Below are 25,399 nucleotides of genomic sequence, written 5' to 3' on the forward strand. Positions count from 1 at the left end.
CTCTAAAAACCCCTCTTTCTCTCCCTAATAACCTCTCTCTCTCTCTAACAACCTCTTTCTCTCCCTAACAACGTCACTCTTTCTTTCCCTAACAACCTCTCTCTCTCTAACAACCTCTTTCTCTCCCTAACAACCTCGCTCTTTCTTTCCCTAACAACCTCTCTTTCTCTCCCTAACAACCTCTCTCTTTCTCTCCCTAACAATCTCTCTCTTTCTTTCCCTAACAACCTCTCTCTTTCTCTCCCTAACAACCTCTCTCTTTCTCTAAAAACCCCTCTTTCTCTCCCTAACAAACTCGCTCTTTCTTTCCCTAACAACCTCTCTCTCTCTAACAACCTCGCTCTTTCTTTCCCTAACAACCTTTCTCTTTATCTCCCTAACAAACTCTCTCTTTCTCTCCCTAACAACCTCTCTCTTTCTCTCCATAACAACCTCTCTCTTTCTCTCCATAACAACCTCTCTCTTTCTCTCCCTAACAACCTCTCTCTTTCTCTAAAAACCCCTCTTTCTCTCCCTAACAACCTCTCTCTCTCTAACAACCTCTTTCTCTCCCTAACCCTCTCGCTCTTTCTCTCCCTAACAACCTCTCTTTCTCTCCCTAACAACCTCTCTTTCTCTCCCTAACAACCTCTCTCTTTCTCTCCCTAACAACCTCTCTCTTTCTCTCCCTAACAACCTCTCTCTTTCTCTCCCTAACAACCTCTCTCTTTCTCTCCATAACAACCTCTCTCTTTCTCTCCATAACAACCTCTCTCTTTCTCTCCATAACAACCTCTCTCTTTCTCTCCATAACAACCTCTCTCTTTCTCTCCATAACAACCTCTCTCTTTCTCTCCATAACAACCTCTCTCTTTCTCTCCCTAACAACCTCTCTCTTTCTCTCCATAACAACCTCTCCCTTTCTCTCCATAACAATCTCTCTCTTTCTTTCCCTAACAACCTCTCTCTTTCTCTCCCTAACAACCTCTCTCTTTCTCTAAAAACCCCTCTTTCTCTCCCTAACAAACTCGCTCTTTCTTTCCCTAACAACCTCTCTCTCTAACAACCTCTTTCTCTCCCTAACAACCTCGCTCTTTCTTTCCCTAACAACCTCTCTTTCTCTCCCTAACAACCTCTCTCTTTCTCTCCCTAACAACCTCTCTCTTTCTCTCCATAACAACCTCTCTCTTTCTCTCCATAACAACCTCTCTCTTTCTCTCCATAACAACCTCTCTCTTTCTCTCCATAACAACCTCTCTCTTTCTCTCCATAACAACCTCTCTCTTTCTCTCCCTAACAATCTCTCTCTTTCTCTCCATAACAACCTCTCCCTTTCTCTCCATAACAATCTCTCTCTTTCTTTCCCTAACAACCTCTCTCTTTCTCTCCCTAACAACCTCTCTCTTTCTCTAAAAACCCCTCTTTCTCTCCCTAACAAACTCGCTCTTTCTTTCCCTAACAACCTCTCTCTCTAACAACCTCTTTCTCTCCCTAACAACCTCGCTCTTTCTTTCCCTAACAACCTCTCTTTCTCTCCCTAACAACCTCTCTCTTTCTCTCCCTAACAACCTCTCTCTTTATCTCCCTAACAAACTCTCTCTTTCTCTCCATAACAACCTCTCTCTTTCTCTCCATAACAACCTCTCTCTTTCTCTCCCTAACAACCTCTCTCTTTCTCTCCATAACAACCTCTCTCTTTCTCTCCATAACAACCTCTCTCTTTCTCTCCATAACAACCTCTCTCTTTCTCTCCATAACAACCTCTCTCTTTCTCTCCATAACAACCTCTCTCTTTCTCTCCATAACAACCTCTCTTTCTCTCCCTAACAATCTCTCTTTCTCTCCCTAACAACCTCTCTCTTTCTCTCCCTAACAATCTCTCTTTCTCTCCCTAACAACCTCTCTCTTTCTCTCCCTAACAACCTCTCTTTTTCTCTCTCTAACAACCTCTCTTTTTCTCTCTAACAAACTCTCTCTTTCTCTGCCGCTCTCTTAACCCACATTATTTTTTCTTTCTCATCTTCTCTCTACCTCTCATGTTCTCTCAACCTGTCTTCTCTCTACCTCATCTTCTTTCGACCTCTCTCATCTTCTCTCTCATCTTCTTTCGACCTCTCTCATCTTCTCTCTCATCTTCTTTCGACCTCTCTCATCTTCTCTCTATCTCATCTTCTCTTAATATCCCTTTTACATCTAGACAAAAACCTGTCTTCTTCATTCCGTATTTTGTTTATAGCTGATATAGGTATGTGACAGGACTTCGGCAGGAAAAGTATTTTCTCCAATTAGCAGACCATTACTGAATGGGAATGGATCGATCACAGTGTAGGCTGTCCAGTTCAACAGAATTAAACACAACACAATAATGTCTCTCTGTCTCGCACACATTACTACACACAATGAAGGAGAATTTATTTGGCAGGGTCTCTAACAACCTTTCTCTTTAACAACCTCTCTCTTCCTCTGCCGCTCTCTTAACCCTAATTATTTTTCATTCTCCCCTTCTCATCTTCTCTCTACCTCTCTCATCTTCTCTCTACCTCTCTCATCTTCTCTCTACCTCTCATCTTCTCTCTACCTCTCTCATCTTCTCTCTACCTCTCTCATCTTCTCTCTACCTCTCTCATCTTCTCTCTACCTCTCTCATCTTCTCTCTACCTATCTCATCCTCTCTCTACCTCTCTCTACCTCTCTCATCCTCTCTCTACCTCTCTCATCCTCTCTCTACCTCTCTCATCTTCTCTCTACCTCTCTCATCCTCTCTCTACCTCTCTCATCCTCTCTCTACCTCTCTCATCCTCTCTCTACCTCTCTCATCCTCTCTCTACCTCTCTCATCCTCTCTCTACCTCTCTCATCCTCTCTCTACCTCTCTCATCTTCTCTCTACCTCTCATCTTCTCTCTACCTGTCTCATCCTCTCTCTACCTCTCTCATCTTCTCTTCTTCTGGGAGTGAGGGTACATGTGTTGACTTGACTGTGGTTAGTTGTCTCTTTAATGACTTTGTCCAAGTGCAACATACTGAGGCATATGCACTTGCTGTAGCTGACTACTAGAGGTTTCTCACTTATGGTGTAGCTGCTGCCCTGTGGAACCTACTCCTTATGGTATAGCTGCTGCCCTGTGGAACCTACTCCTTGTGGTATAGCTGCTGCCCTGTGGTTCCTACTCCTTATGGTGTAGCTGCTGCCCTGTGGAACCTGCTCCTTATGGTGTAGCTGCTGCCCTGTGGAACCTACTCCTTATGGTATAGCTGCTGCCCTGTGGAACCTACTCCTTGTGGTATAGCTGCTGCCCTGTGGAACCTACTCCTTATGGTATAGCAGCTGCCCTGTGGAACCTGCTCCTTATGGTGTAGCTGCTGCCCTGTGGAACCTACTCCTTATGGTGTAGCAGCTGCCCTGTGGAACCTGCTCCTTATGGTGTAGCTGCTGCCCTGTGGAATCTGCTCCTTATGGTGTAGCTGCTGCCCTGTGGAACCTGCTCCTTGTGGTGTAGCAGCTGCCCTGTGGAACCTACTCCTTATGGTATAGCTGCTGCCCTGTGGAACCTGCTCCTTATGGTGTAGCAGCTGCCCTGTGGAACTTACTCCTTATGGTATAGCAGCTGCCCTGTGGAACCTACTCCTTATGGTGTAGCTGCTGCCCTGTGGAACATGCTTCTTATGGTGTAGCAGCTGCCCTGTGGAACCTACTCCTTATGGTATAGCAGCTGCCCTGTGGAACCTGCTCCTTATGGTGTAGCTGCTGCCCTGTGGAACCTGCTCATTATGGTGTAGCTGCTGCCCTGTGGAACCTGCTCCTTATGGTGTAGCTGCTGCCCTGTGGAACATGCTTGTTATGGTGTAGCAGCTGCCCTGTGGAACCTACTCCTTATGGTATAGCAGCTGCCCTGTGGAACCTGCTCCTTATGGTGTAGCAGCTGCCCTGTGGAACATGCTTCTTATGGTGTAGCAGCTGCCCTGTGGAACCTGCTCCTTATGGTGTAGCAGCTGCCCTGTGGAACATGCTCCTTATGGTGTAGCAGCTGCCCTGTGGAACCTACTCCTTATGGTGTAGCAGCTGCCCTGTGTAACCTACTCCTTATGGTGTAGCAGCTGCCCTGTGGAACCTGCTCCTTATGGTGTAGCAGGTGCCCTTTGGAACCTACTCCTTATGGTGTAGCAGCTGCCCTGTGGAACATGCTTCTTATGGTGTAGCTGCTGCCCTGTGGAACCTACTCCTTATGGTGTAGGAGCTGCCCTGTGGAACCTACTCCTTATGGTGTAGCAGCTGCCCTGTGGAACATGCTTCTTATGGTATAGCTGCTGCCCTGTGGAACCTGCTCCTTATGGTGTAGCAGCTGCCCTGTGGAACTTACTCCTTATGGTATAGCTGCTGCCCTGTGGAACCTACTCCTTATGGTGTAGCTGCTGCCCTGTGGAACCTACTCCTTATGGTGTAGCAGCTGCCCTGTGGAACATGCTTCTTATGGTGTATCAGCTGCCCTGTGGAACCTACTCCTTATGGTGTAGCAGCTGCCCTGTGGAACCTACTCCTTATGGTATAACAGCTGCCCTGTGGAACCTACTCCTTATGGTGTAGCAGCTGCCCTGTGGAACATGCTTCTTATGGTGTAGCAGCTGCCCTGTGGAACCTACTCCTTATGGTGTAGCAGCTGCCCTGTGGAACATGCTTCTTATGGTGTAGCAGCTGCCCTGTGGAACCTACTCCTTATGGTGTAGCAGCTGCCCTGTGGAACATGCTTCTTATGGTGTAGCAGCTGCCCTGTGGAACATGCTTCTTATGGTGTAGCAGCTGCCCTGTGGAACATGCTTCTTATGGTGTAGCAGCTGCTCTGTGGAACATGCTTCTTATGGTGTAGCAGCTGCCTTGTGGAACCTACTCCTTATGCTGTAGCAGCTGCCCTGTGGAACCTACTCCTTATGGTGTAGCAGCTGTCCTGTGGGACATGCTTCTTATGGTGAAGCAGCTGCCCTGTGGAACCTGCTCCTTATGGTGTAGCTGCTGCCCTGTGGAACATGCTTCTTATGGTGTAGCAGCTGCCCTGTGGAATCTACTCCTTATGGTGTAGCAGCTGCCCTGTGGAACATGCTTCTTATGGTGTAGCAGCTGCCCTGTGGAACATGCTTCTTATGGTGTAGCAGCTGCCCTGTGGAACCTACTCCTTATGGTGTAGCAGCTGCCCTGTGGAACATGCTTCTTATGGTGTAGCAGCGCCCTGTGGAACCTACTCCTTATGGTGTAGCAGCTGCCCTGTGGAACATGCTTCTTATGGTGTAGCAGCTGCCCTGTGGAACATGCTTCTTATGGTGTAGCAGCTGCCCTGTGGAACATGCTTCTTATGGTGTAGCAGCTGCCCTGTGGAACCTACTCCTTATGGTGTAGCAGCTGCCCTGTGGAACCTACTCCTTATGGTATAGCAGCTGCCCTGTGGAACCTACTCCTTATGGTGTAGCAGCTGCCCTGTGGAACATGCTTCTTATGGTGTAGCAGCTGCCCTGTGGAACCTACTCCTTATGGTGTAGCAGCTGCCCTGTGGAACATGCTTCTTATGGTGTAGCAGCTGCCCTGTGGAACATGCTTCTTATGGTGTAGCAGCTGCCCTGTGGAACATGCTTCTTATGGTGTAGCAGCTGCTCTGTGGAACATGCTTCTTATGGTGTAGCAGCTGCCCTGTGGAACCTACTCCTTATGGTGTAGCAGCTGCCCTGTGGAACATGCTTCTTATGGTGTAGCAGCTGCTCTGTGGAACATGCTTCTTATGGTGTAGCAGCTGCCCTGTGGAACCTACTCCTTATGGTGTAGCAGCTGCCCTGTGGAACTTGCTTCTTATGGTGTAGCAGCTGCCCTGTGGAACCTACTCCTTATGGTGTAGCAGCTGCCCTGTGGAACCTACTCCTTATGGTGTAGCAGCTGTCCTGTGGGACATGCTTCTTATGGTGAAGCAGCTGCCCTGTGGAACCTGCTCCTTATGGTGTAGCTGCTGCCCTGTGGAACATGCTTCTTATGGTGTAGCAGCTGCCCTGTGGAATCTACTCCTTATGGTGTAGCAGCTGCCCTGTGGAACATGCTTCTTATGGTGTAGCAGCTGCCCTGTAGAACATGCTTCTTATGGTGTAGCAGCTGCCCTGTGGAACCTACTCCTTATGGTGTAGCAGCTGCCCTGTGGAACATGCTTCTTATGGTGTAGCAGCTGCCCTGTGGAACCTACTCCTTATGGTGTAGCAGCTGCCCTGTGGAACATGCTTCTTATGGTGTAGCAGCTGCCCTGTGGAACATGCTTCTTATGGTGTAGCAGCTGCCCTGTGGAACATGCTTCTTATGGTGTAGCAGCTGCCCTGTGGAACATGCTTCTTATGGTGTAGCAGCTGCCCTGTGGAACATGCTTCTTATGGTGTAGCAGCTGCCATGTGGAACCTACTCCTTATGGTGTAGCAGCTGCCCTGTAGAACATGCTTCTTATGGTGTAGCAGCTGCCCTGTGGAACCTACTCCTTATGGTGTAGCAGCTTCCCTGTGGAACATGCTTCTTATGGTGTAGCAGCTGCCCTGTGGAACATGCTTCTTATGGTGTAGCAGCTGCCATGTGGAACCTACTCCTTATGGTGTAGCAGCTGCCCTGTGGAACATGCTTCTTATGGTGTAGCAGCTGCCCTGTGGAACCTACTCCTTATGGTGTAGCAGCTGCCCTGTGGAACATGCTTCTTATGGTGTAGCAGCTGCCCTGTGGAACATGCTTCTTATGGTATAGCAGCTGCCCTGTGGAACCTGCTCCTTATGGTGTAGCTGCTGCCCTGTGGAACCTACTCCTTATGGTGTAGCTGCTGCCCTGTGGAACCTACTCCTTATGGTGTAGCAGCTGCCTTGTGGAACCTTCTTCTTATACTTACAGATGTCAGATCTTAATTTGACCGGTTTCTCACTGCAGAAAATGAATCCTGCAGCAATGGGAAATGTGAATTATTCTGTGGATTATATTTAATGGACATTTTTCTAGGTGTTAATACATTTTTCGTTAGGGTAAATCAAGTTAGGAATGTTAAAGTGGAAGTTATATAAACGTTAGAAGTCCTTTTAAACATTGAATACACAAGTTACATTTCCTGCTGTGCATTATTCATCTAAATTCTGTTTTAGGATTCAACCATTTTTAAATTGTTCAACACACTGTCACTGCTACTGTTGATTGGCTATTATGGTTATAAAGACTGTTCCACTTCTCAGTCAGTTAGCTTTTCATTTTAAAACCTTTATCCAAAAGCCACTTTTAAAAAGTTGAAACCCATTTGTTTGCCCAAAGTGACTCTTCTAAGAACATTCAGTTGACTGTTTCATCTCTCAGGTATATCTTTGCCCTTGTTTGCACAGATGCGATTTCTCAGCCTCTTTCAACATGTAGACAAATGTTGCTGGGAAACTTTGGAAATACGGCGGAAATGATGTTTGTTATCACCTCTGCGTATTATGCCCAGTGGCATACAGAGGCGATGTGGGATGCAGGGAGGGGTGTCGTGGTGTTTGGGACTCAATGGGTCCAGTGTAATAGCGCCGTATTGTTGTCTAATCACAGCTCATCTCAGGGGACCCCTCTCATTCACTCCAATAGATAGCCTGTTTTAAATATTTAATGCCAATAACCTCTGCCTATCCTATCACTCCTCCATCCCAAGCCGAGCGTCAGCCAGAGGACGGCTGTTTAATAAGAAGATAATGAATGAATAATTGAAAGGATATCAGTCGCGTCTGCATCAGTGTAGAGCTTCAACAATGCCCAACGTGTTGCCTCCTGACGGTCGTCAAGGGCAACATACTGAGGCGTGTGCACGTGGACAAAGTCATGACAGAGACTTCCCTAGATCTGCTGTTACAGTGGGTTGGTAGTAGGAAAGCGGAGCGTCTTGTTCCATTCCAGCACACCTCAGAAAGACATGTTACACTTAGCAACATGCCATAACCCAGGAGTTACAGGTGTAGTATTCTGTTCATTCATGCCTGCACTGACACTTATGCTGTCCACTGGTTAATAGGTAGGTAGCGTTGACTGGGAATGCAGAGTCAATGTCAGACATGGACTCTGTTGTAGTTACTGTAGCTCACAGCCACCCACCACATGGCAGGATCTAGGGTTAACATGCAAACATTACTCTTAGGGCAATGTCTAATTGACTGGTTATACAAACAGACTCCAGCCCACATTATACACACATAGTACCATTGTACTACCTGACACAGATATGCCATCGTGAAGAAGTATGCACCTCTGGTTAAGACAGCATTGTTAAGATCTAAGTCACATACAAGTGGGATTCCTTTTGAAAATCATTGCAACAGCATTTGTATAATTTATATATAGCCTATAGGCTTGGTCTATATACAGATGTTCACAAGGCCACGCATTCTGCCTGTTTCCACAACACTAGCTTGTGAGTTAGTGGGTTGGTAGTAGGAAAGCGGACCATCTTGTTCAATTCTATCACACCTCTATTAGAGAACCGGATGATCCTACTCAGAGCTACCATAATGTCTGTTAGTGGATGTGTAAAACTTCAGTTTAAACACTCAGAACTCAGATGATAAGATTCAATCAGACGTTAGATGTTTGTATTATAGTTCTCAACCCAAATGTCACGTTCTTCTTCATTAGGGCTGTATTGATGAACACAGGGAGTCTCATTAAGAGCTGGACAGGTCTTGTTTGCAGTTCTTCTCTGATCACTGACTACGACATTAATCAGGATAAGCCCAGAGGAGTCTATCATTGATGAAATAATCCAGTTAGGATGCAGGTGGGCAGGACCACAGGTCCATCGTCTTCTGGCTCTCACTGTAGAAATATAGCATAAGGAATGTCTTCTCAAGGAGCTTGGCATTTCACTACATTAGGGTGTTGTGTTTGTTAAAACATACATGCTGAAGATTAGTGGTTTGCTGGACAAAAAGCCAACCTCCTGTCAATGACTCGCTATGCCCCCAAATCATTACTTTTTTCATATTCTATTTTTCATGTTCTGAAAACGGGTCAACTCCTCAAGCCAAAGCACGGATGATGTTGTTTTGATGCGTGTTTGTATTTATTTATGTGTCATATTGAACTTTGCCGCTCAGTGCTCCGCTGAAGGGTTCTAGCCCATAGAGGTTTAGAGAGTATCAAAGTGTGAATTTAGTACACCTAAGCTACTCTTGCTTTGGACAGCTGCCATTTGAATCCATTTAAATCAGTGATCACCACTTGGAGGGCCGTTGCCAGCCTGCAATACAGCCGTCAAAATGTCATCTTGAAGGTATTTTAACGATGTTTGTTATTTTTTGTGCACATGTGAAAAATAGGTTTGACCTCATTGGTTCAAAGTGCCTCTGCCCCTCACCTCCCTTTCCCTCTCATGTCTGCCTGTCGTTGTTTACATCATTCTGAAATTAATTAGCCATTTTATGTGTCGTTTACAGGTAGTTGAATGGCTTGTCCTTCTTGCCTTGTGAAGGACTTGTCAGGGGAGATAAAATACACATGCTCTAACAGGGCACAGTATCTACTGGTCTCACCTCCCTCCCCCCCAGCCCCTCCGCCTTCCTGTTTATGATCGCCTCTCTGAGTGTCCAGACCGATTAATCAAGCCTCTACCTCCCCGACCCAGCTCACCTTGACCAGCTCACCGTCCCTCACACCAACCCTGCGGAAGGGATAGGATAAGAGCTAACGCTAACACACAGAGACACATCGCTCTGCTCCCTTTAACCACATACACCTCAGTGCTGTGATCGACATCGAGCTAGCAGCCATGCTAACAGACACAGTCTGACACAGCAGGACAGGTTAGCGTTCCAGGCAGGCAAGCAGAAAGACATGTTACACTTAGCAACATGCCATAACCCAGGAGTTACAGGTGTAGTATTCTGTTCATTCATGCCTGCACTGACACTTATGCTGTCCACTGGTTAATAGGTAGGTAGCGTTGACTGGGAATGCAGAGTCAATGTTAGACATGGACTCTGTTGTAGTTACTGTAGCTCACAGCCACCCACCACATGTCAGGATCTAGGGTTAACATGCAAACATTACTCTTACTCTTTGGGCAATGTCTAATTGACTGGTTATACAAACAGACTCCAGCCCACATCAAAACATTATACACACATAGTACCATTGTACTACCTGACACAGATATGCCATCGTGAAGAAGTATGCACCTCTGGTTAAGACAGCATTGTTAAGATCTAAGTCACATACAAGTGGGATTCCTTGTGAATTCATTGCAACAGCATTTGTATAATTTATATATAGCCTATAGGCTTGGTCTATATACAGATGTTCACAAGGCCACGCATTCTGCCTGTTTCCACAACACTAGCTTGTGAGTTGGTAATCTCATATAGTGTCCTCTGCTTTCGCTCTGTTTATCATACTGGTGTGTGATTCAGGTGTGTTTCTTGTGTATGTTTTCCAATTCACTGGCTGAGCTTATTTTTGGGATGTGGGGTGTGGGTTTACTGGAATGTAGCTTTGAATATACAGTACCAGTCAAAAGTTTAGACACACTCATTACAGGGTTTTTCTTTATTTTTACTATTTTCTACATTGTAAAATAATAGTGAAGACATCAACACTATGACATAGCACATATGGAATCATGTAGTAACCAAAACAGTGTTAAACACTTTCAAAATATATTTTATATTTGACATTCTTCAAAGTAGCCACCCTTTGCCTTGATGACAGCTTTGCACACTCTTGGCATTCTCTCAACCAGCTTCATGAGGAATGCTTTTTCAACAGTCTTGAAGTAGTTCCCACATATGCTGAGCACTTGTTGGCTGCTTTTCCTTCACTCTGCGGTCCAACCCATCCCAAATCATCTCAATTGGGTTGAGGTTGGTGGATTGTGAATGCCAGGTCATCTGATGCAGCACTCCACCACTCTCCTTGGTCAAATAGCCCTTACACAGCCTGGAGGTGTGTTTTGGGTCATTGTCCTGTTGAAAAACAAATTATATTCCCACTAAGCGTAAACTAGATGGGATGGCGTATCACTGCAGAATGCTGTGGTAGCCATGCTGGTTAAGTGTGCCTTGGATTTAAATAAGTCACTGACAGTGTCACCAGCAAAGCATCCCCACACCATCACAACTCCTCCTCCATGCTTCACGATGGGAACCACACATGCGCAGATCATCGGTTCACCTACTCTGCGTCTCACAAGGACATGGCAGTTGGAACCAAACATCTCAAATCTCAGATTTCCAGCGGTCTAATGTCCATTGCTTGTGTTTCTTTGCCCACACAAGTCTCTTCTTATTATTGGTGTTCTTTAGTAGTGGTTTCTTTGCAGCAATTTGACCATCAAGGCCTGATTCACGCAGTCTCCTTTGAGCAGTTGATGTTGAGATGTGTCTGTTACTTGAACTCTGTGAAGCATTTATTTGGACTGCTATCTGAGGTGCAGTTAATTCTAACGAATTTATCCTCCACAGCAGAGGTAACTCTGGGTCTTCCTTTCCTGTGGCAGTCGTCATGAGAGCCAGTTTCATCAAAGTACTTGATGGTTTTTGCGACTGCACTTGAAGAAACTTTCAAAGGTCATGACATTTTCCGGATTGACTGACCTTCATGTCTTAAAGTAATGATAGACTGTCGTTTCTCTTAGCTTATTTGAGCTGTTCTTGCCATAATATGGACTTGGACTTTTACCAAATAGGGCTATCTTCTGTATACCACCCTACCTTGTCACAACACAACTGATTGGCTCAAATGTATTAAGAAGGAAAGAAATTCCACAAATTACATTTTAACAAGGCACACCTGTTAATTGAAATGCATTCCAGGTGACTACCTCATGAAGCTGGTTGAGAGAATGCCAAGAGTGTGCAAAGCTGTCATCAAGGCAAAGGGTTGCTAATTTGAAGAATCCTAAATATAAAATATATTTTGATTTGTTTAACAATATTTTGTTTACTACATGAATCCATATGTGTTATTTCATAGTGTTGATGTCTTCACTATTATTGTGCAATGTAGAAAATAGGAAAAATAAGGAAAAACCCTTGAATGAGTAGGTGTGTCCGACCTTTTTAATGTTAACAGCAACACAACCCCTTTTGGCATTTGTCTTTTCTGTAGATGCTACCACTATATCATCAAAGGTATTGTCTAAGTGAGTTTCAGAGATTGTCAGTATATGAATGTCATCTGTTACTAGCAAGTTATACACTTCATGAACCTTGTTTCTTAGGCTACATATGTTTAATGTGGGCTATTTTTAGCACTTTTCTGGGATTAAGAAAACAACTTTATTTACCTAGGCAAGTCTGTTAAGAACAAATTCTTATTTACAATGATGGCGTACCGGGGAATAGAGGGTCAACTGCCTTGTTCAGGGTCAAAATGACAGATTTTTACCTTGTCAGCTCAGGGATTCGATCCAGCAACCCTTTGTTTACTGGTCCAACTCTCTAACCACTAGGCTATCTGCCGCCCCAAATGCTTGATAGTTTTGATAGTTTTACTGGGAGGCTTATCAGAAGTAGACATGACTGATATGTATGTTTGAGTTGATAGTGCGGTGTGAGCTGCACACAGCAGACTTCCTACTAGGGCACACCACCTCAGTGCTAACAGTATAACTCTGGTTCATAGACACATGATTACTGTATACAATAGCTATCGGATCGACAGAGGCATTCGGGGGACATAAATTAGATTACTTTCATTATGACTTGCGATGCTCCTGGGTCAATGTACAATTCAAGGAAAGCCAATATGTTGTGATAATGTATTGGGCCTATAGCTTACTGCACAAACCTCATTGCTGCAGAACTATTTTTAATAGGTTATTGTTGCGTAGGCTTACGTTTTTTAATTCATGTAAAAAAAAATCTGAGCAGAAGATCTCTCCTTGCATTTTGACTGAGAGTGATCTTGACTCAGAAAAGGTTGGTGACCACTGATCTAATTGATCTACAAGAAAATGACTTTAAATCCTTACTGCAACTCTTTTTATAGATTCTACCAACAAAAGGGTTGATGATCTTGTTCGGGATGTAATGGACTTTGAACACAGTATGGATTTTACACAGTCAGAAGTGGATGTGCTAAAGGACACGAATGTCACCAGCCTGGCTGCATTCATATTCCTCTTAGATGATTTAGCTAAATTCCAAACAACACTAGACAAACTCTTTTCCAAAGGAAATTACCTGGGAAATTAATCCAGGCGAAACAACATTTTATCAATTTGAATCAAAGATGTTAAAACTGAAACTTGCCATTACACAGAAATCAAGGCAAGGATACTCCTGGCAGATCTCCCTAAACTGGACCCCGAAGTTTATTGAGATGGAGACGGCGCACAGGAATGGCATGATGGACGGCCATCATCTATACTGGGGAGACTGCCCAGGTACAAAGACAAAGAGGAGATTCTCAAGAGAGCCAAGTGCCTGAGGGTAACTAAGTTCTTCATCAATCCAGACTTCTCTGAAAAGGTACGCCTCAAAAGGAACTGCTGCCATTTAAGAACGAAGGAGAGGCAACTTCACATACCTGAAGTACGACCAGCTGGTTGTTCACCCCACCCCCCTCGTAGGCCTACGGCAGGTGACTCGGCTGTAGTCCGCTGGTCTATCACATGGATTAATTTGATTTAACACACACCTACATATTTATTGAACTTTGTTTTTGGTCATGTGTTTCACCTAAGCACATGACCAAAAACACACATTGCTCTAAATGTCATGAACCTCTGAAGCCATTGTCAAGGTGCATTCCTTCAGAAGTGCACGCCTATTGATGAGACTGACACAAATGTATGGTTGTATCGGACATGAGGCATGCATTTCTATGTTTCCCTCCACTCTCTAGTTGATTCCCACTGTGTTTCTATCTCTCTTATGTGGACAGGATGTCAACCCTGATAACCTGCTCTTTAATCCATTTGATATTAACAAAGCTGACGATATATAGACGCAGTTTATTTGGAACACCCATTTACCACCGGGTTTAACCCCCTTTGCCGCCAGAACAGCCTGAATTCTTTGGGGCATGAATACGTTGCTCAGTTGGTATCAAGGGACCTAACGTGTGCAGGAAAACATTCCTCACACCATTACACCAGCCTGTACCGTTGACACCAGACAGAATGGGGCCATGGACTCATGCTGCTTTCTCCAAATCCTGACTCTGCCATCAGCATGATGCAACAGGAACCGGTATTTGTTGGACCAGGCAATGTTTTTCCAAACCTAAGTTGTCCAGCGTTGGTGATTGCATGCTCACTGGAGCTGCTTCTTCTTGTTTTTAGCTGATAGGAGTTGCACCCAGTGCGGTCGTCTGCTGCAATAGCCCATCTGTGACAAGGACCGACAAGTTGTGCATTCTTAGATGCCGTTCTGCACGTTATTTGCCTGTTTTTGGCCTGCCTGTTAGCTTGCACAATTCTTGCCATTCTCCTTCGACCTCTCATCAATGAGGTGTTTTCGCCCACAGGGCTGCCGCTGACTGGATGTTTTTTGTTTGTCGCACCATTCTCAGTAAACCTTAGACACTGTCATGTGTGAAAAGCCCAGGAGGCCAGCCGTTTCTGAGATACTGGAACCTGCACGCCTGGCACCGACGATCACATTCTGCCTGCGTTATATAGCAATCCACAGCCACGTGAATCACTGTCTGTAGGAGCGATCCACTGAGTGTATGTTGATCCAGATTCAACTTTCGTGAAATTTACCAGAGATTAGTCTATCATGTGACTATTAGAATGTTAGACTACTATACAGGTTGTTAAAATGTTTATCTTATTCTAAGACAAGCTTATTCTCGACCTTTCATTTGAACGTTTGCACTCTTTCTAAAAACATGAATTGCCATTTCAGAAACATGGTTAACTGAATTGACAACAATGTCTCCTTATAATGTTGTTCACCACTGTAGAACATCAAAAGTGGGGGAGGTGTCCGTTTTTGTTCACAAAAGTCTTCAATTCTTTCCAAGTGAGGACCTCACACTTACATCTGATGTTGAATTGCTTTCCATGGAAGATCCCGCCTGTTAATTAATCATTTAGTGGTAAAACAGTGGTAATTGGATGTGTCTATCGGACATTGGTAGTTGTATTGATGTCCTTGCATCAACCTTGGATTTTATTTATAATGAGATAAAGTGTGTTTTCTATTGGGTGATAACATTAATTGATTAAAAAAAATGAAAACCACTCATTACATCCGACTTTTTAAATACTTTCCAGCTATCTGTATCCCCTAATCTACAAGCCCACAAGCGTGACCACAAGCGTACACTAAAACAGGTATACTTTATACTGACATTTCTCACCACTTTCCAATATTCCACTTCTCGGTGGGAGCTGGAAATGAACAGGTGGGAATGGATAGTAACATTAAATGTACAATATTTAACTAAAGTAATTCTGAGTGCTTTTAAGATGTTGGTTGATGATATTTAATTGGAAACATTTTATAATCATCTCGATGTAGAGTCTGCTTACCAGACTTTTCTCACATCCTTCAATTCTGTATTTTACCATTCCTTCTCATTAGTCAGACCTACTTAGTAAGAGAGCACCAGGTGGGTTCTGGAAACCTTGGTTTATAACTGGTCTAAAACAAATCCTCAGTAAAAAAAAAAAAAATGTATTGTTATTATTTTTTTTTACATATTACACCCCCCTGAATTCTGCCAATTACAAAAATTACAAGAACAAATTTACCCACCTACATGAATCATTTAAACAATATAAAGTCAACTTGGAAAGTCATCATCTGTTGAATAAGAAAAAATATTCTACAGCTATCCCATGTCAATCTACAATTGAATGGAAATATGACCGATAGTGATCCTGATGTTATCTCGTGTGAATGTAATAATGTTTTTGTGAATGTGGGTTCCTCTCTGTGTATGGAAAGCCCTTGGATTACATTAAGGGACATTCCTTTTTGCTTCCGTTTGATCCACCTCATATACTGTTTAAGGGGTGATGGAGGTAATTGGTAACTTTCTATATCAATGACCTAGCTGCTGTGTCTTCTACAGTGATGATACGACTTGATTTTAATCACACAAGAATTTCGATTCACAAATCAATGAAACCAACTCAGGCATGGTCAAGTTTTCTGAATGGTTTCAGATAAACAAATTATCTTTAAATGTAAAAAAAAATCCAACTTCATTGTATTCATTGGTAAGAATTCAAAATATTGCCATACAACTCTCCTTCCGTGGCCTCCAATTGCTCTTAAATACAAGTAAAACTAAATGCATGCTCTTCAACCGATCGCTACCTGCACCTACCCGCCTGTCCAACATCACTACTCTGGACGGCTCTGACTTAGAATACGTGGACAACTACAAATACTTAGGTGTCTGGTTAGACTGTAAACTCTCCTTCCAGACCCATATCAAACATCTCCAATCCAAAGTTAAATCTAGAATTGGCTTCCTATTTCGCAACAAAGCATCCTTCACTCATGCTGCGAAACATACCCTTGTAAAACTGACCATCCTACCAATCCTCGACTTTGGCGATGTCATTTACAAAATAGCCTCCAATACCCTACTCAACAAATTGGATGCAGTCTATCACAGTGCAATCCGTTTTGTCACCAAAGCCCCATATACTACCCACCATTGCGACCTGTACGCTCTCGTTGGCTGGCCCTCGCTTCATACTCGTCGCCAAACCCACTGGCTCCATGTCATCTACAAGACCCTGCTAGGTAAAGTCCCCCCTTATCTCAGCTCGCTGGTCACCATAGCATCTCCCACCTGTAGCACACGCTCCAGCAGGTATATCTCTCTAGTCACCCCCAAAACCAATTCTTTCTTTGGCCGCCTCTCCTTCCAGTTCTCTGCTGCCAATGACTGGAACGAACTACAAAAATCTCTGAAACTGGAAACACTTATCTCCCTCACTAGCTTTAAGCACCAACTGTCAAAGCAGCTCACAGATTACTGCACCTGTACATAGCCCACCTATAATTTAGCCCAAACAACTACCTCTTTCCCTACTGTATTTAATTAATTTATTTATTTTGCTCCTTTGCACCCCATTATTTTTATTTCTACTTTGCACATTCTTCCATTGCAAAACTACCATTCCAGTGTTTTACTTGCTATATTGTATTTACTTTGCCACCATGGCCTTTTTTGCCTTTACCTCCCTTCTCACCTCATTTGCTCACATCGTATATAGACTTGTTTATACTGTATTATTGACTGTATGTTTGTTTTACTCCATGTGTAACTCTGTGTCGTTGTATCTGTCGAACTGCTTTGCTTTATCTTGGCCAGGTCGCAATTGTAAATGAGAACTTGTTCTCAACTTGCCTACCTGGTTAAATAAAGGTGAAATTAAAAAAATAATAAGAGCCAGAATCTCAATTCGTGAGATTGAAATGAAGCAGACTTCAGTCGCTAGATGTTTTCGTTGATGAAAAGTTGTCCAGGAAAGATCATATTCACTTTGTCTGCAGCAAAGTGGTGAAGTCTGTTTCATTAGGCTTCTTAACACTATACTACAGCTTAATTTACCCATATCTCACTAACTGCAATTTTGTCTGGGCCAGTAGATAATATGCTTCCTACCTAAACAAGTTACTCATTACACAGAAGACATTTGCAAGACTAGCCACCACCTCTAACTACTTGGCTTCATCTGCCCCTCTGTTTAAGAAACTCAATACGTTGTCTGTCAACAAATACACATACCTCCCAGACAGCCTACCTAAACCCTTCAATGGATTCTTTCAGGTTAATTCCCAAATCCATACATACAACGCAAGACACAGCGATAACCTTCACCCTCCCCACTGCCACACCTCACATAATCAATTCTCTAGTCTAGAGTACGGAACCTCTATCTTCACATTGCCAAAACATCGTCATCCCTCAGTAACTTTAAGCGTAGACTAGGGTTCAGCCTGATGATCCAAATGACCCAGTAGTCTCCTCCATGTGGCCTAACTCTCTCTCACACACATAATCAAACATGTTTTTTGTATGTTTGTAATTAGTATGCTCTGTTTAACTGATTGAACAAACTTTTTTTGAACTATATTTGTATATTGGTTCCTGTGGAGTGGTTTTCATTTCCCTTTTGGGTTTCCAACCTCTCACATTATTTTTCATCTGTACTGTTTTGTCTTTCACTTGTTTTGTTTGGTGCGAATAAATAAAAGCTAATTACGTGTATACTGGGGTATTTTGAAATACGGACGGTATGATTTTCAATAATGTCATCAATATCGTTTGGGGCGCCCTACAGCTCGAGGGGAGGGGAGGAAGGAAATGATCTCCAGCTCAGCGCTGCGGCTATGCATTTGGTTTGATAACTTGCTAGCTAAGTGGCTAGCTTGCAAGATCAAGCTTCTTGGTTGCCACAGAGACAATCATTCTCCTTCTGAATCAAGATCACTGCAGCCTAAATTCATTTTTTTGTGGAGGGGGGTTGTTTACGTTTGGAAAGAAATCGCACCCCTTGTGTGTACTGCCGGTAATTCCGTATACCCTAGGGGTACAGGAACGGTATAAAAAAATCTGCATACCGCCCAACCCTAATAGCCTATTCCCACTGTCCAATACGGTATGTCTCAAGCAAGACTTTCTACTGAAGCTCAATGAGGAACACATTGACGATGTAAGCCTAACGTTATGCATAACTGCTCTGATTTGCATAGAACAGGTGCTTACCCCCAAGCTAAAACAAGAACACTAGAAACAAAAGCCCAATAACTAACTAACTTTATTGAAGCGGAAAAGCTTGGGTAAGTGAATACGTTTTTCTGTGTGGCTGTACGTCCGTGTTTTACGTGTCTGTCTGTGTGTCTTTGTGTGTATCTTTGTGTGTATGCATGAGTGTGTGGGTGTACAGTCATATACATGAGAGAGAGAGAGGTGTGTGTACCAGCTCTTATCTGTACTGTGTGTCTGTGTGGTCCCTATCCAGCCAGGCCCTGCCTGTCGACACTATTGTTCCCACCCTGTCTCCGTTTGTGTTTGTTTTCTTCGGGGTGTTTGGAGCACACGCCGATAAAGAGCCGCTCAGTGTCTGACTCAGGGGCTTTGTTCATCTGCCACTTCCTCATTATTAAGTTTTCCTCCCTCCTCTCTTCCCCTCTGCCTCTTTCTCCCCCACCCCTCCTACTGTTTGTCTCTTCTGCTCCCTTCTCTCTCCCTCGCTCCTTATTCCCGTCTACAGCAGCTCATGCGGGAGCGACAGCAGATGGCCAGCCGTCCCTTTGCCTCGATTGCTGTGGCGCTGGATGTAGGTGTCGACCAGGAACAGGAAGAGCTGCTGCAGGGCCTGGTGGAGGTGTGTACCTTAAATGCAGTTCATTAGCATATTGTTTTCCACGGCGATGGTGACACCCTGGAATCCAGGCTTGATACCGAGATCGCCCACAGCATTCAATGTTGTGTGTAGACACTGCAGTGTGGGTGTGAAAAAGCAGGTCTTTTTCACAACTTGAAATGCAAAACATATGTGGCAAATTCAAACAAGTACTGAAGGCATTGTTGGAAATCACACAACAAAGAATATGTCCAGAGTTTAGTGTGGCCTTACCAGTAAAGGCTGGTTTGTTATGAAATTTGGACATTCTGAAAAGCAATTCCTTGTCTTGCTGTATTCCCTATTGGTCCATGGGTTAGGCCTTTTCACAGGTTCCTTTCCAACACAGTTCCAGCAGCTACAGTGGATGTATAGCCTGGCCAACGCAGTACAGCTTGGCTTATCTTGGCTCGGCTAGTGTCAGTAGTATGAAAAGGGTATTACTAGTTTGCCTCCAATAAATGACTTTCTGAATTGTGTTTACTATCTCCCTCTATGGGTATTGGGTATGATCTGATAATCTACCTCTGAAGATCCCTAGGGGTTGTGTGTGTTCTCCAGGTCTCTGTTTCATAAAAGATTTACTGGCTCCACCACAAATCTCTAACAGTTGCTGCCTGCCGGCCAGTCCACATCTGGCTTTAGTGAAATTGATAGTGAGTTTCGGGAGACAACTTATGCTCTGAATGCATCATTTCTGTTATTAATATAGTAGAAGCTGGTTAGTGTTTTTTGACATGAATCTTGTTTTGGAGTCAGCTCTGCAGAGTGGTTACTAGCTGGCACAGCCAAGTCATAAAATTTGATTTTAAGCCTAACCTTAAGCCTAACCTTAAGCCTAACCTTAACCACACTGCTTTTTTTTACCCCCTTTATCATCTGTTGCGCTGCTATGCAGTGTCCTAGACCGCTGCACCACCCGGGAGGCCCTCTTAACTCCAGGAATAGACTCACCCCAATAGTAGATGGTGCTATTATACTGCATGGGCACATACCCTATGTTAGCAGTAACCCCTTAGATTAGTGATTTTCCCCCCAGCTAACGCTACTGCGTTTATCGTCGTCCAACTCAGAATAGATTTTCTTGTTATTTTCATGTTTCTCCCATTTTGAGCTCCTGAAGGTGAGAAACAATGAAATGGAACGGTATCTTCACATAAAGGTTAATTAAGTAACATCTGGTGTTGCTCCACATGGACTATTTAGCATAATTGTATATTAAATAATACAATTATTTCAACTGTCATACTTGCTGATGAATGAATGTATTCATCATAGGATTTCATACCTAATTTGGACAGTTATTGTGTAACAGCAAGTTCTGGACCTGTGTTTTTATGTACAGGTGTATTTTGGCCAAATCCATTAGGAAAAGGTGTGCAGGAGGGAATTCCAAAGGTTTAATCCGCATTTTGATAAGCTTATTACCTTTGAATTGTATGGAAAGTGGTGGAATTTGATTCAATTCCCCAAAAACAGAGACTGGGCTGCACTAAATGAAGAATGATTGGAATGGTTAGTGTAATTTATCTAAAGCAGTGTTACATTTCTATTTAATGGACATACCATGAGGAGGTTGGCCCATTTTGCCTTCCCTGTCATCTGAACAGATAGATAACGCAGTGACTTAAAGCCCTTTCTCAATGGAGCAGTTAGCTAACGTGCGCTAAGTGGAGATGACGTTTTTCACACAGCTTCTAGGTGCTGCTAAACTGTATTTCACTCTCAAGGACCCTCAAAAACTCTTCTGAGGTGAGTAATGTCTCACACAACTCTTGTGAGACGGTGTGTTTCGTGGATTCCATCCCACACCCAGCCCCTCGTAGAGAGTTGGTTGGAGGTGAATTATTCTCTTCGGAACAAGCGAGATGAACTTAAGTCTTTCTGATGTTCTCTTCAAACACAACGTTTTAAAGACATTCTCTTTTATGAGAATCTTCAAAAAGAAACAGCTGCAATTATTGACATCTGGTAAAAGTCAGGCAAACAAGTGACAGTCTGTTATTTACCCAGAGAAATATAACATTTTGTTACAAAACCTGCATCTGGATAAGATCAACAAGACGAAGGTCATTGGAGGCACATATTGCTAGCAGATGTAAGATAATCTGGATTTATTAGTTTAAAATCAGATGAGTTTTCAATGAAAACCGCACAAACATAAGTTATTGTCATCAGAGTGGTCGATGGAAGACAAGCTATCCAAAGTACACACTATGAAAGAGTAGGGTTAGGTTATATGGCATGTCATTAAAAAACCAAATCAAACGTCTTGTGTGGGTATTTTGCCTTGGCCTATAGTATGTCTATAGTAATCTATCAGGCAGATGTTAACAGTTTATGACATGATGATTCCGATATTGTTTGTTTAAATTAAAAGTAGGGAACTTTCCAGACCATCAGTGACCTTGTTGGACTACATGTAATGAGGACATGAATAATGGGGCATTATGGTATAGCTGACCCTGTTTAGGATTTTAGACTAATCTGACAGAGTTGAGTAAATCTCTGGACACATCTTTCAGGAATCACAGTTTTGAGAGAAATATTATTTAAAGTCACAGAGGGTTATCTCAAGTTAATATCCTTTACTTTTTTACTTTTTAAGTTTTTAGGATTTTAAAAACGTTTTTGTAGATTTTGGAGTTGGGATCCTTTGCTCTGGACAAGGGCATTTCCAGGCATAGAGCCAACATGGAAATGAATAATATTTCAAGGATTAAAAGAATTCCCAAAACCAATATTTGCCACAGAAAATTCCGCTAAATGTACATTTTAAGCTCAAATAATGCAACAACACATTTTTTCGTACTATCAAAATAGTCTCCCTGCCAGACATTCTCCGACTTTCAAGAATCCCTGAGCTAAGTTCCTGCTATTCTACACATTTGGCCATGAGGCTGAGAGAAAATGTTGCTGTTTTAAAGCTAATTTCATGGGGTTGGGAGCCTCCTAAGCTCGTGACCCCTTACAGGTGTGTGTGATACGCCAGTGAGCCTAAGGCCAAACGGGAGTGAAATAGGTCCTGGGCTCCAGTCATTTGTCCCCTACCCTCCCCTGCCGTTGATAAAGGATGTCTGGAGCTGTTATTCATCAGTGACCTGAGGGCTCTCTGTAAAACAGGCCTGTTAGAAGCACACACCACAACCTGAGTCAAGAGTTGAACGACACAATGTAAGGGCAAAATACCCCAATCTTGAGTCTATAATAACCATGGAGTGAACTACCCGCCTAGAAGGTAAATCACACACCAGTTCCCCCTCCTCCTCTCTTGTTTTATACTGTGGCTCAAAATAACCGGGCCACAGTATCAAACAAGAGGTAACTCATCAGCATCAATCACATCTATACAACATCCGCGTAACGTCGTAAAGCCGATGAGCCGACAGCAAGGAGCATCTGTAAGACTCCCGGACGCACCTCTCCTTCCGTCCCAGAGTGATATATGGCGCTGGGTGTCATAATGCTATTTAAGGGGGAGAAATTAATCAATTTCATATCTAAGGTTTTAATGCGCTGTATTTATTTTCCAATCTGGGGGATTTCATACGCTGGGGGGAGCAGTGAGGAGATAAAGAATATTTATAATACCTGGGAGGAAAAGGCTGTGTGGTTTATCAGCACCCACAAAGCCTTTCATCAGAGAGGGAGCAGGGGAGACTGAACACAGATCAGCACCCACAAAGCCTTTCATCAGAGAGGGAGCAGGGGAGACTGAACACAGATCAGCACCCACAAAGCCTTTCATCAGAGAAGGAGCAGGGGAGAGAGAACACAGATCAGCACCCACAAAGCCTTTCATCAGAGAGGGAGCAGGGGAGACTGAACACAGATCAGCACCCACAAAGCCTTTCATCAGAGAAGGAGCAGGGGAGAGAGAACACAGATCAGCACCCACAAAGCCTTTCATCAGAGAGGGAGCAGGGGAGAGAGAACACAGATCAGCACCCACAAAGCCTTTCATCAAAGAGGGAGCAGGGGAGAGAGAACACAGATCAGCACCCACAAAGCCTTTCATCAGAGAGGGAGCAGGGGAGACTGAACACAGATCAGCACCCACAAAGCCTTTCATCAAAGAGGGAGCAGGGGAGACTGAACACAGATCAGCACCCACAAAGCCTTTCATCAGAGAGGGAGCAGGGGAGACTGAACACAGATCAGCACCCACAAAGCCTTTCATCAGAGAGGAGCAGGGGAGAGAGAACACAGATCAGCACCCACAAAGCCTTTCATCAAAGAGGAGCAGGGGAGACTGAACACAGATCAGCACCACAAAGCCTTTCATCAGAGAGGGAGCAGGGAGACTGAACACAGATCAGCACCCACAAAGCCTTTCATCAAAGAGGGAGCAGGGAGACTGAACACAGATCAGCACCCACAAAGCCTTTCATCAGAGAGGGAGCAGGGGAGACTGAACACAGATCAGCACCCACAAAGCCTTTCATCAGAGAGGGAGCAGGGGAGACTGAACACAGATCAGCACCCACAAAGCCTTTCATCAGAGAGGGATTAGGGGAGACTGAACACAGATCAGCACCCACAAAGCCTTTCATCAGAGAAGGAGCAGGGGAGAGAGAACACAGATCAGCACCCACAAAGCCTTTCATCAGAGAGGGAGCAGGGGAGACTGAACACAGATCAGCACCCACAAAGCCTTTCATCAGAGAGGGAGCAGGGGAGACTGAACACAGATCAGCACCCACAAAGCCTTTCATCAGAGAGGGAGCAGGGGAGACTGAACACAGATCAGCACCCACAAAGCCTTTCATCAGAGAGGGAGCAGGGGAGACTGAACACAGATCAGCACCCACAAAGCCTTTCATCAGAGAAGGAGCAGGGGAGAGAGAACACAGATCAGCACCCACAAAGCCTTTCATCAGAGAGGGAGCAGGGGAGACTGAACACAGATCAGCACCCACAAAGCCTTTCATCAGAGAAGGAGCAGGGGAGACTGAACACAGATCAGCACCCACAAAGCCTTTCATCAGAGAAGGAGCAGGGGAGAGAGAACACAGATCAGCACCCACAAAGCCTTTCATCAGAGAGGGAGCAGGGGAGACTGAACACAGATCAGCACCCACAAAGCCTTTCATCAGAGAGGGAGCAGGGAGACTGAACACAGATCAGCACCCACAAAGCCTTTCATCAGAGAGAACACAGATCAGCACCCACAAAGCCTTTCATCAGAGCAGGGAGACTGAACACAGATCAGCACCCACAAAGCCTTTCATCAGAGAAGGAGCAGGGGGAGACTGAACACAGATCAGCACCCACAAAGCCTTTCATCAGAGAGGGAGCAGGGGAGACTGAACACAGATCAGCACCCACAAAGCCTTTCATCAGAGAGGAGCAGGGAGACTGAACACAGATCAGCACCCACAAAGCCTTTCATCAGAGAAGGAGCAGGGGAGACTGAACACAGATCAGCACCCACAAAGCCTTTCATCAGAGAGGGAGCAGGGGAGACTGAACACAGATCAGCACCCACAAAGCCTTTCATCAGAGAGGAGCAGGGGAGACTGAACACAGATCAGCACCCACAAAGCCTTTCATCAGAGAAGGAGCAGGGAGACTGAACACAGATCAGCACCCACAAAGCCTTTCATCAGAGAGGGAGCAGGGGGAGAGAACACAGATCAGCACCCACAAAGCCTTTCATCAGAGAGGGAGCAGGGGAGACTGAACACAGATCAGCACCCACAAAGCCTTTCATCAGAGAGAGCAGCACCCACAAAGCCTTTCATCAGAGAGGGAGCAGGGAGACTGAACACAGATCAGCACCCACAAAGCCTTTCATCAGAGAGGGAGCAGGGGAGACTGAACACAGATCAGCACCCACAAAGCCTTTCATCAGAGAGGGAGCAGGGAGACTGAACACAGATCAGCACCCACAAAGCCTTTCATCAGAGAGGGAGCAGGGGAGACTGAACACAGATCAGCACCCACAAAGCCTTTCATCAGAGAAGGAGCAGGGGAGACTGAACACAGATCAGCACCCACAAAGCCTTTCATCAGAGAAGGAGCAGGGGAGAGAGAACACAGATCAGCACCCACAAAGCCTTTCATCAGAGAGGGAGCAGGGGAGACTGAA

General features: G+C 44.4%; 1 protein-coding gene across 3 annotated transcripts in view; it reads left to right on the forward strand.

Annotated features, from left to right (window-relative positions):
• The window catches only part of LOC115135025 (attractin-like protein 1), a 326,923-nt gene that overhangs the window by 253,768 nt on the left and 47,756 nt on the right, over positions 1-25,399 (forward strand). For 2 of the 3 annotated variants that reach the window (XM_029669215.2, XM_029669217.2), the window contains one exon: positions 19,177-19,290. The exons of the other annotated variant lie outside the window; for it this stretch is intronic. In XM_029669215.2, coding sequence (XP_029525075.1) covers positions 19,177-19,290 — 114 coding nt within the window. The remainder of the gene's footprint in view (positions 1-19,176; positions 19,291-25,399) is intronic. 3 annotated transcript variants of the gene reach the window in all.

Source organism: Oncorhynchus nerka, linkage group LG10 (genome assembly GCF_034236695.1).
Source record: "Oncorhynchus nerka isolate Pitt River linkage group LG10, Oner_Uvic_2.0, whole genome shotgun sequence".
NCBI classification, from domain to species: domain Eukaryota; kingdom Metazoa; phylum Chordata; class Actinopteri; order Salmoniformes; family Salmonidae; genus Oncorhynchus; species Oncorhynchus nerka.